General features: G+C 38.6%; 4 protein-coding genes across 4 annotated transcripts; all 4 read left to right on the forward strand.

Moving 5' to 3' along the window:
- Nucleotides 1-3,143: 3,143 nt before the first annotated feature.
- On the forward strand, nt 3,144-4,103 carry TbgDal_II4310 (iron/ascorbate oxidoreductase family protein,putative; the record flags this gene model as incomplete). The annotated part of the gene is made up of 1 exon (XM_011773656.1): nt 3,144-4,103. One exon carries the CDS (start codon nt 3,144-3,146, stop codon nt 4,101-4,103), a length of 960 nt encoding a protein of 319 aa, XP_011771958.1.
- A 2,405-nt stretch (nt 4,104-6,508) lies between these two features.
- On the forward strand, nt 6,509-7,884 carry TbgDal_II4320 (adenosine transporter 2, putative; the record flags this gene model as incomplete). The annotated part of the gene is given in 2 exon segments (XM_011773657.1): nt 6,509-7,387; nt 7,387-7,884. Coding segments are annotated over 2 exon segments (1,377 nt in total).
- Nucleotides 7,885-13,529: 5,645 nt separating this feature from the next.
- TbgDal_II4340 (iron/ascorbate oxidoreductase family protein,putative) lies at nt 13,530-14,489 on the forward strand (the record flags this gene model as incomplete). Its single annotated transcript, XM_011773658.1, has 1 exon — nt 13,530-14,489. The coding sequence occupies one exon, from the start codon at nt 13,530-13,532 to the stop codon at nt 14,487-14,489; it is 960 nt and encodes a 319-aa protein (XP_011771960.1).
- A 2,391-nt stretch (nt 14,490-16,880) lies between these two features.
- Nucleotides 16,881-18,269, forward strand: TbgDal_II4350 (adenosine transporter 2, putative; the record flags this gene model as incomplete). The annotated part of the gene is made up of 1 exon (XM_011773659.1): nt 16,881-18,269. One exon carries the CDS (start codon nt 16,881-16,883, stop codon nt 18,267-18,269), a length of 1,389 nt encoding a protein of 462 aa, XP_011771961.1.
- Between the last annotated feature and the right edge of the window lie 405 nt (nt 18,270-18,674).

Below are 18,674 nucleotides of genomic sequence, written 5' to 3' on the forward strand. Positions count from 1 at the left end.
AGTAGCAATATACCTCAACACAGAGATGTACGCTCATGTAATCACTACACAAAAACCTTCTGAATGTTTTGAACGCACTGAGCGGATTGATGCGTCTCTCCAACCTTGAGTTGAAATGCACAACCCTTGAGTGTTGAGTTGGGATACATATTTTTAGATGTCACTAGAGCTTGATGTGTGGAATGAAACTCTAGAGCTCATGCATATGGCTGATACTTATCATTGTCGTAACTTCCATGTTGGTACGATGATATGCGATTTGTTGGCAGTGATAGCTTTCAGTGGATTGTATGGTAGGTGGTGTTTCTCTGTTTGTTTTCTGTCACAGATGGCAATGGAAGCGTCGACTATCTTTTGTATTACTCAGAAGGGAAAATTCTCTGTTTAAGTAATGGTAATGTTGAATCGTTGATAAAACCAACGGAATAATCCATAAGCTAGTTTTAATTGGAGGAAAGCAGAATAGGAGAACTGCCCACTTTGATGTGTTGCCAACAAAGGAAAACAAGTGGTATGTATATTTTAGAACCCAGTATTTTTCTTTCTTATCCGATGTACTTCCCTAATGTTTGGATCTGAGAAATACCTAATGATGATTAATACGGTTAGAGTTAGGGCATTCTTTTGTGATGCTGAATATCGCATCTATTGATAACAGCAATCGATACGCCATACTCAAACATAAATGAATTCTCACACGTTAACGCTGCTTCTGGTATCGCCAACCGTTATGTTCAATAGCTCGTTACGTGGGAGCATGAGTGGATGTAATGATGGATGCCGCTTCATCAAAGGCAGCTGCGTGATACTTATCTCAGAATATGTCAATGGTGTCGTATTATAGCCAAGTTTAAGTTTAATAATTAATCACAGTGATGTGTGTGGAAAAAGTGAGATTGTACCATTGCAGTGAGTGAACCGCTTTGCTTGGGACGTATTGCATTGTGCTGTGTGATTAAGCGCCGAGTTTGTTCACATCATACGTATGATATTTAGTTACTGTCAACCCACCGGATTGGTGTGGGAGGAGTGTAAGGCATCGTGCGAGCATGGGACATATGTTTCATCGCAGTGTCACGGAGGTTTTAAGGTATGGTGGAATATGGGAGGTGGATTAGCTATAGATCTCTTTGTGCCTCCATCCCTTCGTGCTATGCTTTTTCTTTTCCCCTGAAACTGACACAGTCTGTAGAGGCAGTGTGCTGAAGCTTCGCTAAGGTTTTGAAAGCAGGACTCACGACCCATCCCACACTGTGTAATGTGTGATGACCAGATTTGTTCTGAGGGAGCATCAAACCAATCGTGTACGATGGAAGTGTAGAACAGGAAGTAAAAGAAAGTGTATTATTATGTGCAGATGCGTATGAGGCACTGCTCACAACACCTAAAGAAAGCAAAGTCACTCCTGACGGTTTTGATCATTTTATCAGTGTATCACAATCTAATCATTTCTGCTGTAGCAGGTTCGTTGCATAGTTGTGTGTATTCTGCTTTCAGAGTTGACATTCTGTCACTTACTGACCACTGTGGCGAGTGATGACGATGATATCGTCGGCTTTCCGGTATGAAAGGAAGTATCACTTTACTCTTCTGCTCGTATAAGCGTGCTTTGTTCATCCGTGGAGCGGTGTTGTTATTGAAAAGGGGATGCTGAGTAGAATGGTGACTCAACACTTTTTCTTGTACTGAAGACATACTAAGAGGTTCTGTCAGCAGGACAGACTTGCGGTGGCCAGGTGGTTTCGCGACCTCAGGGACAACTTCCACATTGCACAAGGGGAACTTCTGCGTTTTGATGTGACAGGGCGCATGCTAGTGTTAGGATATCTGTACATTGGAATGGCAAGGTCTTCCAAGGAAGGAAGGGAGGTGTATAAACCAGTGAAGGGCTGCACAGGTACTGTGTCAGGTATGAAAGTGATAGAGGTCTCTAAGGAAGTGTCAGATGTGATTATACTCGGCAAGAGGTTGCTGCTCAAGGTTTTGATTATATACTTTCCGAAACAATCAAATGTTGCGAAAATTACGTTGAAAGAAAGTTTAGGGGGAGCAATGGGATAAGGGAAACCCTCACTGGATTCTTTTGTCGGGTATACAGCATGATAAGTGGAAGGTTTGGTGGAGAAACACGCAGGTACACCACACCCAATTGGTGGGAGAGTAGTAATGGCCGGGAGCATTTACCGTGAGTGACAACTCTAACAATGGATGCTAAGGAGCTAATGTTGAAATGGTTTAAGAGATTAGAGAAAGGAATGACTAAATGGTTGTAGGTACGTAAATTGTGGGAAGCACTGAGGGAAAATGATGTAATGATGCGACGGACCAAGGGACTCGAATACCCAATATATTACAAGAAACGCTACTATTGAGTTGGGTGCAGAAACAAGTGAGAGACAAGCTGTTTGGGTAGTTGAAGTATCGACCACTGGGAAGGGTGAAGCGTGGGCAGGAAGGATCATCAAATCTTATCCTCCTTTCAGTTAATATGACTGAAGAAGCGAGAAAAGAAAAAGAATGGTTGTGAAAAGAGAAATTAGCGAAAAAGAATTAGTAGAAGCAATTGTGGCGTCAAAAAAAGACGTTAAGGGTAGCGTTAGTACAAATAGAAAAACAGCCAACTCTAAAAAATTGGTTTCCGACGTAAAGGAAGCGGTAACAGGTGAATAAAACTATTTAATTTGTACCAGTTTACATGTATGAAAATGACCTCATATGTGTGTGATTTGCTCCTGTTAACTCGGTGAACATCGGAACTGACACGTTGCTCAGTGCTATTGCAGCAGTGCACTCCAGTGTGATATCACTGGAACTATGAAACCTTATATTTCTTATGGCGTTGTATCAGTGCTTCCACTATGGTATCATTATGTTAACGTGAGCAGTATATTGTCACGTAGTGGACAACATGTCAACTAGTTTGTTTAAACTGTTGCTCTGTTGACAGCTTGTAATTCGTATCATTCTGTTGTGTTCTTTTCCTTTCTTGTTTATTCTTCCAAAATACTGTTATCGGAAGGACCCCCTTTATCCTTATTTTTGCATCTGCACTGGCTGTTTAAGCGGACCCCTTCCAATTGTTAGGCACAAAACGGTACATATATATATATTTCAAGAAAGCAACAGTGTGTAATTTAAAAACCATGTCACGCGCATCGCTTCCTGTTATTGATGTTTCGCCCCTCTTTGGTGGTGAAGCTGCAGCAAAGGAAAGGGTCTCCAAGCAAATTGATAATGCGTGCAGAACATGGGGCTTCTTCTACATTGTGGGGCATCCGATCCAGCAGGAGCAGATTGAGAGGGTGCTAGATGTAGCGAAGAATTATTTTTCACTCCCCATGGAAGAGAAGCTCAAATTGGACATTCGTAAAAGTAAGTTGTATCGTGGTTATATTGCTTTTGGGGCCGAGGACCCCGATGATGCTAAGGTCTACGGCTACGAGGGGTTCAATATGGGGCACCATCTTCCGAAGCACCACCCAGAGGTTATGGCAGGAGTGCCGCTCCGAGGACCGAACATCCACCCCACTCAGGTAAAGGGCTGGGCGGAGGAAATGGAAAATCAATATGACGATATGTGGGCCCTTTCACTTGTTATCCTGCGCGCTATGGCACTGGGACTCGGTCTGCGGGAAGATTTCTTCGACTCCAAGTTTATGGATCCGATGTGTGAATTGAATATAAAGCATTACCCTTCCCCAACCACTACAGGCAAAAAATCTCATTTGCTTATTGAGCACGCTGACTTTTGCGCTATTACATTACTCTATCAAGACGGTGTGGGTGGCTTGCAAATTCGGGGACTTTCCGGAGAGCTGATGGATGTGCCACCTGTTGAAGGAAGTTTTGTTGTCAACATTGGAGACATGATGGAGATGTGGACCAATGGCCAATACCGTTCTACCATGCACCGTGTTGTTCCGAGAAGTGGCACACGGTACTCCATGCCTTTTTTCTGTGTTCCAAACCCGAATGTCATTATTAAGTGCCTCGACAACTGTCATTCGGAGGAGAATCCACCAAGGTACCCTCCAGTGCGGGCTGTTGACTGGATTTTGAAGCGGTTTGCGGAAGTGTTTTCGCTTGCAAAACCTAAAATGTAGGAGTTCCTCTTAGTTTGCATTTCTTTTAGTATTTGCTTTATCAAGAATGGTATCAGGTCCTACGATTAGTAGTTGGTTTCAGATATGAATGATTTACATATGCGTAGTATCTGTCGTAGCGTAAGAGGTTCTGTGATTTAAAATCTGTGTGAAGACAGTACGGTAACGTATCTAGCCAGAATGAATATATTTCGCTCACTCTTTATTTTCAATGTAGGGAATTGTTAAAGTGGTAATAATATTTTTTCCCTCTTTCCTCTTCTTTTTTCATTATCATCTTTGTAAGGAATGCTGTAAGGCTATCTTTTATCCTACTTTGATATCTTTATTTATTTCCTTATTACATTGGATAATGGATTGATATCTTCACTACGATGACCACTGAAGTATTCTGACAAACAGTGGGTGCATGCTATTGTATGTTAGTTTGTGATGCAGTAGAGTTCTCCTTGGAAATATTTGTCTTTTTTTCCCTCTCTGAGGGGTTTCTACCTTTTTCTTTTCTCATTGCATTTTAAGGTTTAATTACGCATTAGAAATGCTACCCTTAACTTTGAAGTCATTCCTTCTTACACAGGTGTTATTTTGATGCGATCTCATGCGAGGAGAATGGAGGTAGATGGAGAATGAAAAAAACTCACATTCTCCGCCCACCCAATGGAGAGCATACATTTTACCATAAAAGTCGTGGTTGAAGTATCTCCCCAAATAGGGCAAACTAATGTGAAAAGTTAACACCCAAGGGATGCATTGTTAAATATGTTGAAAGAGTGATGTGTATGTGGGGTTCGTACGTGAAGGATAAGGGGTTTTGAGGGTGCTTACTCTTATTGTGCTTTTAATTTTTTTTCTTGAGAAAGGAGGGTGGCCAATTATATTATGTCACCTGACGAATGGGATTGCTGTGTATCACGCTATTTGTAATTGTTACATATATTGGTAAGGAATAATTTTTTTTGTTATGTGAATTTCAATGCGTTTGATGTTTTTTTCCACCGCACTTATGTTGAGTCTGTTCTGTACCTCTTACTGTATGTTGAACATACCATTCTCTATTATTTTCTTATCTTTCATTGTTTCAGCTTTCCAGGGGAAACACATGTGGTACATATGAGATGGAATACACTGAACGACACCTAACACTGTGGGAGAATGTGATAAATGCATGCAACTCAATAGTTGAGAAATGTGTATTTTCTACACCTTAACATCAATTTTTTTTTTTTGAAAAAGACAAACTCACCGAGTGTTTAGTGACTGCGCTTCTTCAAAAATTTTTCCCTCAAGGCGTATTATGCAGTCGCGGAAGGTTATTTGTTTTCTGCTCTTTCTCCGCCTACCAATGATTTGTGTTTACACATGTAGCTTCCTTTTTTATATTGTAAGTAATAGAAGACAAAAAAGGGGATATTATATATTACATATTTTATTTCGTATGTTAGCATGGTTGCATAATTTATGCTGCTGTAGAGGCGTGTGTTATGGGTTGTAGTATTTGGAGAAGTTGTTTGACTTAAAGCTATAAAAGCTTGCCCTGTGTGTGATGGATTTTTAATTTATATAAACTTGTTTAACTTTATATTAGAATATAAATTTATTTATTGTCATTTAAATAGTTCCCCCATATGAGAAAACTAAATGAACACGTATATGCACGTAAATGTATATTTATATTCGCATATTTGTTGTTTATATGAGTCATATCTGAGTAATGTTGGTAAGGTAAGAAAACGGCTGTGTAATAAATCATTTTTATTTGATATGCTTTGAGTGCGCGCGCGTGGGTTCATTAGTTCTATTATTAGAAAAGGAAACTGCAATAATTGTTTTATTATTAAAAGTTCTTCATGACTCTTGTTTTTAAGTTTAGCATTTCGCTATTACTCAAATCATGTGAATTAAGGGAGAACTCATATCAGTATCATATGATGATATTTGAAACACTTGAGAGATGCCTGATATTACTCAATACTCTAACTCTTTTTTTTCCTCTTTCATATCCATTGCATTTATATTGTGATATGATAAGTTAATTTGTGTTAGCATTCAAATGCAGCATTGTTATTATTAATATTAACTTCCTTAAAGGAAATTAATTCGAAAGGAATGTTATTGTAAAAGGATTCAAATTGCAAGTAGCTATTCAGATAATGTTAATAATTGATACACAATTTTATATTTATTGTACTTTTAGTAGTGTGCGTATTTAAACAAAGGTACCACTAATCTTGTAATTACTCAATAGTTATAATGACACAATTCTATTTCTTGATAATTTGAGTCCCTGAATTTGTTGTTCCCTTTATATTTTTCACTTTGCTTTTCTTTTCTTCCATTTCATATATGTTTTTCTTTTTGTTATATAGACAAGCTTATTATATCACTATTTCAAGTAATTCAAAAAGATGGCAATGCTTGGTTTTGAGTCGACAGCTGAATTTTTTGTCTATCTCACGTTTATCTTTTTTGGGATGTCGGTGATGAATGTGACGAATGCCATTTACTCCAATTATTATTTTTTTTGGGAATACTACAAGTTTGCGCAGGGTAATGAACATGCTGTTTCTGCAAATCCATCGTTCTGGAAGCACATGTTCACGTATTATAATGTTGTCGTGTTTACCATGCAGGTGCTTTTGGAGGCCTTTATGCTCACACCATTGGGCCGACAGATTCCTATTAGTTGGCGTCTCATCTTTGGACTCACAATTCCCATGGTTGAAATCATTGTAATTTTGGTTATTCCTGCTGTTGGAGGAACAAGTGAGGGCGGTGCGATGGCAACTATGATGATAGTTGCTTTTGTTTGTGGTATTTCCATGACACTCTGTGACTCCAGCAATGCTGCACTTGCGGGACCGTTTCCAACTAAATTCTATGGTGCCATCGTGTGGGGTCTTGCTGTCTCTGGCCTCATGACTTCATTTTTGGCTATTGTTATCAAAGCATCGATGGACAGCAGTTTTGAAAGCAAGAGAGTTCAGTCCCAAATATACTTTGGATTAGTCATGTTTCTTCAGGTGGTTGCATGCGTCCTTCTTGTCCTTCTGAGGAAAAACCCATATGCCATTAAATATGCTGCAGAATTTAGGTATGCCGCGAGAAAAAAAGGAACAGTGTGTGACTTTGATGTAAAGGGAACAGGGCCGGTAAGCGGAAATAGATATGCTGATGAAAAAGAGAACAAGAATGTATTGAATGCTGATATTGATCCAGATAAGATGAAGGATACGGATCAGGTTGAAGGCACTACCAACGCTCAGCAGATATTGACGCGAGTGTTATGGTTGTGGTGAAACGCATTTGGCCCATGTTGCTTTCATGCTTCTTTGTGTTCTTTGCGACACTTCTGGTGTTCCCTGGTGTATTTATAGCGGCGAAGACAGGCGATACTAGTGGTTGGTACTTTACTGTTGTCGTTGCCATGTTCAACTTGGGTGATTTCTTGTCTCGTCTTGTGCTGCAGTTCAAACAATTGCATGTGTCTCCGCGTATGGTCATGATTGGTTCATTTGCACGTGCACTTTTGATAATTCCTCTTTCGCTTTGTGCTGCCGGAACCATTCCTGGTGTGTGGCTTCCCTACATTGTCTCTCTCCTGTGGGGCCTCACAAATGGTTACTTTGGTGGCCTTTCAATGATTTATGGACCACGTACGGGATCCCTCACCACAGCGGGTCAACGCTCTCTTGCTGCCATTTGCATCAATGTGGCACTTCTTATGGGTCTTTTTGCTGGTGCTATGTTTGCGTTGGCTGTTAAGGAGGGACTTCCTGAATAAGTTTTGAAAATTTATGATACCTTCAAATAATGTGAAAAATTTTTTGTAACTAGTGAAATAAAAAAAAAGCTCCGTGCTGGTATCAGCCAGGAGCGGTTTTTATAATTTAAGAAAAAAAAGTAAAAAGGAGGAAATGAAGAATGGGAAAGAACAATAAATTGTACGAATAAGGATAATAGAGGACCCGGAAGCGAGCAAGCATGGATTTTATCTGTTTTATTCATGTTTATGGGGAATTTCTTTAAAAAATTATCATATGTGTTTATCAATTTTTTTGCGGTGTATATACGTGTTGTTGAAGATACATTTTACATGGTCTAAAGAATATTGTGAGGAACTGAAGTTGTTGTCATGTTGCACTTATGTTGTTACCTTCTTATTTGTTATTATGCTGTTGTACAATCGATTCTAATAACATAATTTCTTTGAGTATCTTTTGAAGGTTATGTAATGTTCATATGGGAAAATGATGGTGGAGAACCATTCTTTGGTGTATACTCAATTTTTGTCTCTTGTTGAAATAATTTCTTTTTTCTCAGAACGAAAAAGCAAAAAGGAGGAAATAAAATATACGAACTTTGAAAACATAAACGAACTATCAAAAAAAAAACACATATACACATTTATAATATGTGTTCTTTCTGCACAAAAAAATTGTATTAGTTACAATGATAAAAAAAGCGAAGCCAGCAGGAAGTGATAATTAAAATTTTCAACTCATCCCCTCTTGCCTATTTCACTATTCCCTTTGTTTCTGAGAAAATAACTAAAACAGTAAAACAAGAGAGAGGATAGTAATAAATTGAATGAAATCAACAATACATTATTTTAAGAAAATAAAAAGTAAAATCAATTTTTCTTTTTAAATACTTTTCACTGTTTCTTTATACCATTCTCTTTGCGATATTTTGGTTTTCTTCCTTTTTATTTCCTTTGTAACTGTGCGATGGTGTTACGGATATGTGTACCTAAATGAGGAAAGCTGTGTGGATTTGGTTTTTTTCTATTTCATGTCTTTCGTTGTATACCACACACCTGCTTATGTTTTCCCATATGTGTACGCCTGTAGAGAACAGTGTGGGAGTTTACTCCGTGACTTTTTCTCATAAATGTCGGGAGGCAAATGATTAAAGTAATTTTTTTGTTTAATGTATCTGTATATGTTTGTCTGTTTATGTGTGTGTGTGTTTGATATGTTCAGGAATGTGTTTAGATTATCCAATTATATCTTTTCTTTTCTATTTTCTTGTATTGTTTACTTGTCACTGTTTTACTTTCAGGAAGGTGTATAAATTAAGCTGAAGCGGCGTTATGTTTATTTGTGTATTAGGCGCATGAATTCATTTTCTAGCAGTTAATGTACGTATGCATGCACGCATGTGTTTAACTTTATAATGTCTTATACTAAAAATGTATCCAAATATTGCCATGTGAATACCGTGTGAGGCTTATTGTAGTTTTGTGTCGTGAAATAGTCAAGTAGTTGCTGTGTAACTTTTGTGTTATTCTTAGATAATGTGTGTTTCCTTAGTTTAAAATATTTAATAAATGATTTGACAGCTGCTTGCATGTGAGAGTTTCATCCCTCTTCTTTGCTTAAAAATGTGCAGAGACTGGAATCCTTTATATAAATGAAGTGGAATGCATAAATTATAAATTGCATTCCCACTCTCACGTATTTTAGTATTATGAAGTATCAAATAGGGAAATGATGAAATATGTAATAGGAAGTTATTCACAACATGTTAATAGAGCAATTCATCTTCGCAGCTATCACAGAACAGGCTTTTTATTGTAATGCTCAATTGTGGAATAAGACATGCTTTATGAATTCTTGAGGATGGAGCGTTGTAAGATTTTTTGAAGTAATATAAGTAAACAAGCAGTCAAATAATCATTTTTGTTTCTGCCTTCATAATCACTATAAGCTAAGCTATTAGTCTATTAACAATAATTAATATGGCTACTAGTAAGGCAAAAGACGAGAAATAAGAAATTAATTTAGAGGAATGATTTGATAGTTTGACGAATGTGTAATTATCATGTCGCTTATACTAATGACGGATTATGATAGAGAGAATGTGATTTGTGAGGTAGTTTTGGTTCTCTGAAGTGATACAGCGGCGCATGGAAACTTAGAAAAAAAAGAGAAGAAATAATGTGCGGTATGTAATTTTTCACCCTCACATTGATGAGGTTGTATCACGTAAAATAACTCTTATCCTCTTCCCCAACGTGGCCAAAAGTTCAAGAAACTAGTGTAGTATTGCAGTAATGAAACAGTGATGCTAAATTGAAAGCGAAAAATAAAGATGAAAAGCGTAAAAGGGGGAAGGAGGTAGTGATGGTGGCGTAATCGATTGTGATTCTGTTTCATGACAGACTCTCTACATTCAATGATCTTAAAGGAAGTAAGTACGTACCATAGCACTGGGTACTGTGTTTCCATAAGGAGTAAGTTATATTTACTGGAAAATGTGGTATTAAGAAATGTTATATGTGAGTAGCAATATACCTCAACACAGAGATGTACGCTCATGTAATCACTACACAAAAACCTTCTGAATGTTTTGAACGCACTGAGCGGATTGATGCGTCTCTCCAACCTTGAGTTGAAATGCACAACCCTTGAGTGTTGAGTTGGGATACATATTTTTAGATGTCACTAGAGCTTGATGTGTGGAATGAAACTCTAGAGCTCATGCATATGGCTGATACTTATCATTGTCGTAACTTCCATGTTGGTACGATGATATGCGATTTGTTGGCAGTGATAGCTTTCAGTGGATTGTATGGTAGGTGGTGTTTCTCTGTTTGTTTTCTGTCACAGATGGCAATGGAAGCGTCGACTATCTTTTGTATTACTCAGAAGGGAAAATTCTCTGTTTAAGTAATGGTAATGTTGAATCGTTGATAAAACCAACGGAATAATCCATAAGCTAGTTTTAATTGGAGGAAAGCAGAATAGGAGAACTGCCCACTTTGATGTGTTGCCAACAAAGGAAAACAAGTGGTATGTATATTTTAGAACCCAGTATTTTTCTTTCTTATCCGATGTACTTCCCTAATGTTTGGATCTGAGAAATACCTAATGATGATTAATACGGTTAGAGTTAGGGCATTCTTTTGTGATGCTGAATATCGCATCTATTGATAACAGCAATCGATACGCCATACTCAAACATAAATGAATTCTCACACGTTAACGCTGCTTCTGGTATCGCCAACCGTTATGTTCAATAGCTCGTTACGTGGGAGCATGAGTGGATGTAATGATGGATGCCGCTTCATCAAAGGCAGCTGCGTGATACTTATCTCAGAATATGTCAATGGTGTCGTATTATAGCCAAGTTTAAGTTTAATAATTAATCACAGTGATGTGTGTGGAAAAAGTGAGATTGTACCATTGCAGTGAGTGAACCGCTTTGCTTGGGACGTATTGCATTGTGCTGTGTGATTAAGCGCCGAGTTTGTTCACATCATACGTATGATATTTAGTTACTGTCAACCCACCGGATTGGTGTGGGAGGAGTGTAAGGCATCGTGCGAGCATGGGACATATGTTTCATCGCAGTGTCACGGAGGTTTTAAGGTATGGTGGAATATGGGAGGTGGATTAGCTATAGATCTCTTTGTGCCTCCATCCCTTCGTGCTATGCTTTTTCTTTTCCCCTGAAACTGACACAGTCTGTAGAGGCAGTGTGCTGAAGCTTCGCTAAGGTTTTGAAAGCAGGACTCACGACCCATCCCACACTGTGTAATGTGTGATGACCAGATTTGTTCTGAGGGAGCATCAAACCAATCGTGTACGATGGAAGTGTAGAACAGGAAGTAAAAGAAAGTGTATTATTATGTGCAGATGCGTATGAGGCACTGCTCACAACACCTAAAGAAAGCAAAGTCACTCCTGACGGTTTTGATCATTTTATCAGTGTATCACAATCTAATCATTTCTGCTGTAGCAGGTTCGTTGCATAGTTGTGTGTATTCTGCTTTCAGAGTTGACATTCTGTCACTTACTGACCACTGTGGCGAGTGATGACGATGATATCGTCGGCTTTCCGGTATGAGAGGAAGTATCACTTTACTCTTCTGCTCGTATAAGCGTGCTTTGTTCATCCGTGGAGCGGTGTTGTTATTGAAAAGGGGATGCTGAGTAGAATGGTGACTCAACACTTTTTCTTGTACTGAAGACATACTAAGAGGTTCTGTCAGCAGGACAGACTTGCGGTGGCCAGGTGGTTTCGCGACCTCAGGGACAACTTCCACATTGCACAAGGGGAACTTCTGCGTTTTGATGTGACAGGGCGCATGCTAGTGTTAGGATATCTGTACATTGGAATGGCAAGGTCTTCCAAGGAAGGAAGGGAGGTGTATAAACCAGTGAAGGGCTGCACAGGTACTGTGTCAGGTATGAAAGTGATAGAGGTCTCTAAGGAAGTGTCAGATGTGATTATACTCGGCAAGAGGTTGCTGCTCAAGGTTTTGATTATATACTTTCCGAAACAATCAAATGTTGCGTAAATTACGTTGAAAGAAAGTTTAGGGGGAGCAATGGGATAAGGGAAACCCTCACTGGATTGTTTTGTCGGGTATACAGCATGATAAGTGGAAGGTTTGGTGGAGAAACACGCAGGTACACCACACCCAATTGGTGGGAGAGTAGTAATGGCCGGGAGCATTTACCGTGAGTGACAACTCTAACAATGGATGCTAAGGAGCTAATGTTGAAATGGTTTAAGAGATTAGAGAAAGGAATGACTAAATGGTTGTAGGTACGTAAATTGTGGGAAGCACTGAGGGAAAATGATGTAATGATGCGACGGACCAAGGGACTCGAATACCCAATATATTACAAGAAACGCTACTATTGAGTTGGGTGCAGAAACAAGTGAGAGACAAGCTGTTTGGGTAGTTGAAGTATCGACCACTGGGAAGGGTGAAGCGTGGGCAGGAAGGATCATCAAATCTTATCCTCCTTTCAGTTAATATGACTGAAGAAGCGAGAAAAGAAAAAGAATGGTTGTGAAAAGAGAAATTAGCGAAAAAGAATTAGTAGAAGCAATTGTGGCGTCAAAAAAAAACGTTAAGGGTAGCGTTAGTACAAATAGAAAAACAGCCAACTCTAAAAAATTGGTTTCCGACGTAAAGGAAGCGGTAACAGGTGAATAAAACTATTTAATTTGTACCAGTTTACATGTATGAAAATGACCTCATATGTGTGTGATTTGCTCCTGTTAACTCGGTGAACATCGGAACTGACACGTTGCTCAGTGCTATTGCAGCAGTGCACTCCAGTGTGATATCACTGGAACTATGAAACCTTATATTTCTTATGGCGTTGTATCAGTGCTTCCACTATGGTATCATTATGTTAACGTGAGCAGTATATTGTCACGTAGTGGACAACATGTCAACTAGTTTGTTTAAACTGTTGCTCTGTTGACAGCTTGTAATTCGTATCATTCTGTTGTGTTCTTTTCCTTTCTTGTTTATTCTTCCAAAATACTGTTATCGGAAGGACCCCCTTTATCCTTATTTTTGCATCTGCACTGGCTGTTTAAGCGGACCCCTTCCAATTGTTAGGCACAAAACGGTACATATATATATATTTCAAGAAAGCAACAGTGTGTAATTTAAAAACCATGTCACGCGCATCGCTTCCTGTTATTGATGTTTCGCCCCTCTTTGGTGGTGAAGCTGCAGCAAAGGAAAGGGTCTCCAAGCAAATTGATAATGCGTGCAGAACATGGGGCTTCTTCTACATTGTGGGGCATCCGATCCAGCAGGAGCAGATTGAGAGGGTGCTAGATGTAGCGAAGAATTATTTTTCACTCCCCATGGAAGAGAAGCTCAAATTGGACATTCGTAAAAGTAAGTTGTATCGTGGTTATATTGCTTTTGGGGCCGAGGACCCCGATGATGCTAAGGTCTACGGCTACGAGGGGTTCAATATGGGGCACCATCTTCCGAAGCACCACCCAGAGGTTATGGCAGGAGTGCCGCTCCGAGGACCGAACATCCACCCCACTCAGGTAAAGGGCTGGGCGGAGGAAATGGAAAATCAATATGACGATATGTGGGCCCTTTCACTTGTTATCCTGCGCGCTATGGCACTGGGACTCGGTCTGCGGGAAGATTTCTTCGACTCCAAGTTTATGGATCCGATGTGTGAATTGAATATAAAGCATTACCCTTCCCCAACCACTACAGGCAAAAAATCTCATTTGCTTATTGAGCACGCTGACTTTTGCGCTATTACATTACTCTATCAAGACGGTGTGGGTGGCTTGCAAATTCGGGGACTTTCCGGAGAGCTGATGGATGTGCCACCTGTTGAAGGAAGTTTTGTTGTCAACATTGGAGACATGATGGAGATGTGGACCAATGGCCAATACCGTTCTACCATGCACCGTGTTGTTCCGAGAAGTGGCACACGGTACTCCATGCCTTTTTTCTGTGTTCCAAACCCGAATGTCATTATTAAGTGCCTCGACAACTGTCATTCGGAGGAGAATCCACCAAGGTACCCTCCAGTGCGGGCTGTTGACTGGATTTTGAAGCGGTTTGCGGAAGTGTTTTCGCTTGCAAAACCTAAAATGTAGGAGTTCCTCTTAGTTTGCATTTCTTTTAGTATTTGCTTTATCAAGAATGGTATCAGGCCCTACGATTAGTAGTTGGTTTCAGATATGAATGATTTACATATGCGTAGTATCTGTCGTAGCGTAAGAGGTTCTGTGATTTAAAATCTGTGTGAAGACAGTACGGTAACGTATCTAGCCAGAATGAATATATTTCGCTCACTCTTTATTTTCAATGTAGGGAATTGTTAAAGTGGTAATAATATTTTTTCCCTCTTTCCTCTTCTTTTTTCATTATCATCTTTGTAAGGAATGCTGTAAGGCTATCTTTTATCCTACTTTGATATCTTTATTTATTTCCTTATTACATTGGATAATGGATTGATATCTTCACTACGATGACCACTGAAGTATTCTGACAAACAGTGGGTGCATGCTATTGTATGTTAGTTTGTGATGCAGTAGAGTTCTCCTTGGAAATATTTGTCTTTTTTTCCCTCTCTGAGGGGTTTCTACCTTTTTCTTTTCTCATTGCATTTTAAGGTTTAATTACGCATTAGAAATGCTACCCTTAACTTTGAAGTCATTCCTTCTTACACAGGTGTTATTTTGATGCGATCTCATGCGAGGAGAATGGAGGTAGATGGAGAATGAAAAAAACTCACATTCTCCGCCCACCCAATGGAGAGCATACATTTTACCATAAAAGTCGCGCTTGAAGTATCTCCCCAAGTAGAGCAAACTAATGAGGAATTAGCACCTAAGGGCTGCGTTGTTAAATATTTTGAAAGAGTGGGGGTTCGTACGTGAAGGATAAGGGATTTTGAGGGTGCTTACTCTTATTGTGTTTTTAATTTTTTTTTTTGAAAAGGGGGGTGGTGGCCAATTTTATTATGTCACCCGACGAATGGAATTGCTTTGTACCACGCTGTTTGTGTTTGTTACATATATTGGTAAGGAATAATGTTTTTTTATGTGAATTTCAATGCGTTTGATGTTTTTTGCCACCGCACTTATGTTGAGTTTGTGCAATTCTTTTCCCTCCATGGTGAACATACCATTCTCTATTATTTTCTTATCTTTCATTGTTTCAGCTTTTCAGGGGAAACACATGCATACCCACGAGATGGAATACACTAAACGACACGTAACACTGTGGGAGAATGTTATAAATGCATGCAGCCCAATACTTGAGAAAAGTGTATTTTCTACACCTTAACGTCAATTTATTTTTCGTAAAGGACAAACTCACTGAGTGTTTAGTGACTGCGCTTCTTCAAACTTTTCTCCCTCAAGGCGTATTATGCAGTTGCAGAGAGTCATCTGTTTTCTGCTCCTTCTCCGCTTGCTAATGATTTGTGTTTATGCGTGTTGCTTCTTTTTTTATATTGTAAGTAATAGAAGACAAAAAAGGGGATATTACATATTACATATTTTATTTTGTATGTTAGCATGGTTGCATAATTTATGCTGCTGTAGAGGCGTGTGTTATGGATTGTAGTATTTGGAGAAGTTGTTCGACTTAAAGTTATAAAAGCTAACCCTGTGTGTGATGGATTGTTAATTTATATAAACTTGTTTAACTTTATATTAGAATATAAATTTATTTATTGTCATTTAAATAGTTCCCCCATATGAGAAAACTAAATGAACACATATATGCACATACATGTATATTTATATTCGCATATTTGTTGTTTATGTATATTATATCTGAGTAATGTTGGTAAGGTAAGAAAATGAATGTGTAATAAATCATTTTTATTTGATATGCTTTGAGTGCGCGCGCGTGGGTTCATTAGTTCTATTATCAGAAAAGGAAACTGCAATAATTGTTTTATTATTAAAAGTTCTTCATGACTCGTGTTTTTAAGTTTAGCATTTTGCTATTACTCAAATCATGTGAATTAAGGGAGAACTCATATCAGTATCATATGATGATATTTGAAACAATTTAGAGACGCCTGATATTACTCAATACTCTAACTCTTTTTTTTCCTCTTTCATATCCATTGCATTTATATTGTGATATGATAAGTTGATTTGTGTTAGCATTCAAATGCAGCATTGTTATTATTAATATTAACTTCCTTAAAGGAAATTAATTCGAAAGGAATGTTATTGTAAAAGGATTCAAATTGCAAGTAGCTATTCAGATAATGTTAATAATTGATACACAATTTTATATTTATTGTAGTTGTAGTAGTGTGCGTATTTAAACAAAGGTACCACTAATTTTGTAATTACTAAAAAGTTATAATGATACAATTTTGTTTCCTTGATAATTTGAGTCCCTGAATTTGTTTTTCCCTTTATATTTTTCACTTTGCTTTTCTTTTCTTTCATTTCATATATGTTTTTCTTTTTGTTATATAGACAAGCTTATTATATCACTATTTCAAGTAATTCAAAAAGATGGCAATGCTTGGTTTCGAGTCGACAGCTGAATTTTTTGTCTATCTCACCTTTATCTTTTTTGGGATGTCGGTGATGAATGTGACGAATGCCATTTACTCCAATTATAATTTTTTTTCAGAGTATTATAAGTTTGTTAAAAAGCAGGAAAAAGCCGAACCTGAGAATGAATCGTTCTGGAAGCACATGTTCACGTATTATAATGTTGTTGTGTTTACGATGCAAGTGGTTTTGGAGGCTTTTATGCTCACACCATTGGGCCGACGGATTCCTATTAGTTGGCGTCTCATCTTTGGACTCACTATTCCCATGGTAGAAATCATTGTTATTTTAGTGATCCCTGCTGTTGGAGGAAGTGAAAATGGTGCAATTGCAACTATGATGATGGTTGCTTTTGTTGGTGGTATTTCCAAAACACTTTGTGACTCCAGCAATGCTGCACTTGCGGGACCGTTTCCAACTAAATTCTATGGTGCCATCGTGTGGGGTCTTGCCATATCCGGACTGATGACCTCATTTTTGGCTATTGTTATACAAGCATCGATGGACAGCAGTTTTACAAGTAAAAATACTCAGTCCCAAATATACTTTGGATTAGTCATGCTTCTTCAAGTGGTTGCATGCGTCCTTCTTGTCCTTCTGAGGAAAAACCCATATGCCATTAAATATGCTGCAGAATTTAGGTATGCTGCGAGGAAGGATGGAGTAACTGGTGATGGCGCAGATGGTGAATTTGATGCAAAGGGAACAGGACCAGCAGACGAGAATAGATATCCTGATGAAAAAGAGAATAAGAATGTATTGAATGCCGATATTGATCCAGATGATATGAAGGATACGGATCAGGTTGAAGGCACTACCAACGCTCAGCAAATGCTTGATGCGAGTGTTATGGTTGTGGTGAAACGCATTTGGCCTATGTTGGTTGCTTGCTTCTTTGTGTTCTTTGCGACACTTCTGGTGTTCCCTGGTGTATTTATAGCGGCGAAGACAGGCGATACTAGTGGTTGGTACTTTACTGTTGTCGTTGCCATGTTCAACTTGGGTGATTTCTTGTCTCGTCTTGTGCTGCAGTTCAAACAATTGCATGTGTCTCCGCGCATGGTTATGATTGGTTCATTTGCACGTGCATTGCTGATAATTCCACTTTCGCTGTGTGCTGCAGGAACCGTTACCGGTGTATGGCTTCCCTACATTGTTTCTCTCCTTTGGGGTCTTACAAATGGTTACTTTGGTGGCCTTTCAATGATTTATGGACCACGTACGGGATCCCTCACCACAGCGGGTCAACGCTCTCTTGCTGCCATTTGCATTAATGTGGCACTTCTTATGGGACTTTTTGTTGGTGCTATGTTTGCATTGGCTGTTAAGGAGGGACTTCCTAAATAAATTCTCAAATATTGTAAATATACCAATTAATGTCGATCTTTTAATAACATGAAAAATGAACCCCATGCTGGTATCAGCTAGGAGTGGTTTGAATAATGCAACAAATAAGGGTTTGAAGAGAAGATATATAAGCTAAAAAATAAGGGGAAATGTCAGATAATGAATTAGATGACATGTAAATGGAAGCAAGCGTATGCGTGTACAATTTAAGCTGTTTGGATGGGGGACTGTAGTAAACGTGTATATACGTGTATGATTATCTTTTGTCTTTCGCACAGTGTTTCCAGACATAAATTCTCTGTCTTCTGAGGAATTCTGTGAAGGAAGGAAAATGACGGTTTGTTGGAGTTTTGTAGTTATTATTATTAAACTTTCATCATGTTTTCATTGACTCTCTACAAATAA

The sequence above is a fragment of the Trypanosoma brucei genome, chromosome 2 (assembly GCF_000210295.1).
Source record: "Trypanosoma brucei gambiense DAL972 chromosome 2, complete sequence".
Classification (NCBI taxonomy): Eukaryota; Euglenozoa; class Kinetoplastea; order Trypanosomatida; family Trypanosomatidae; genus Trypanosoma; species Trypanosoma brucei.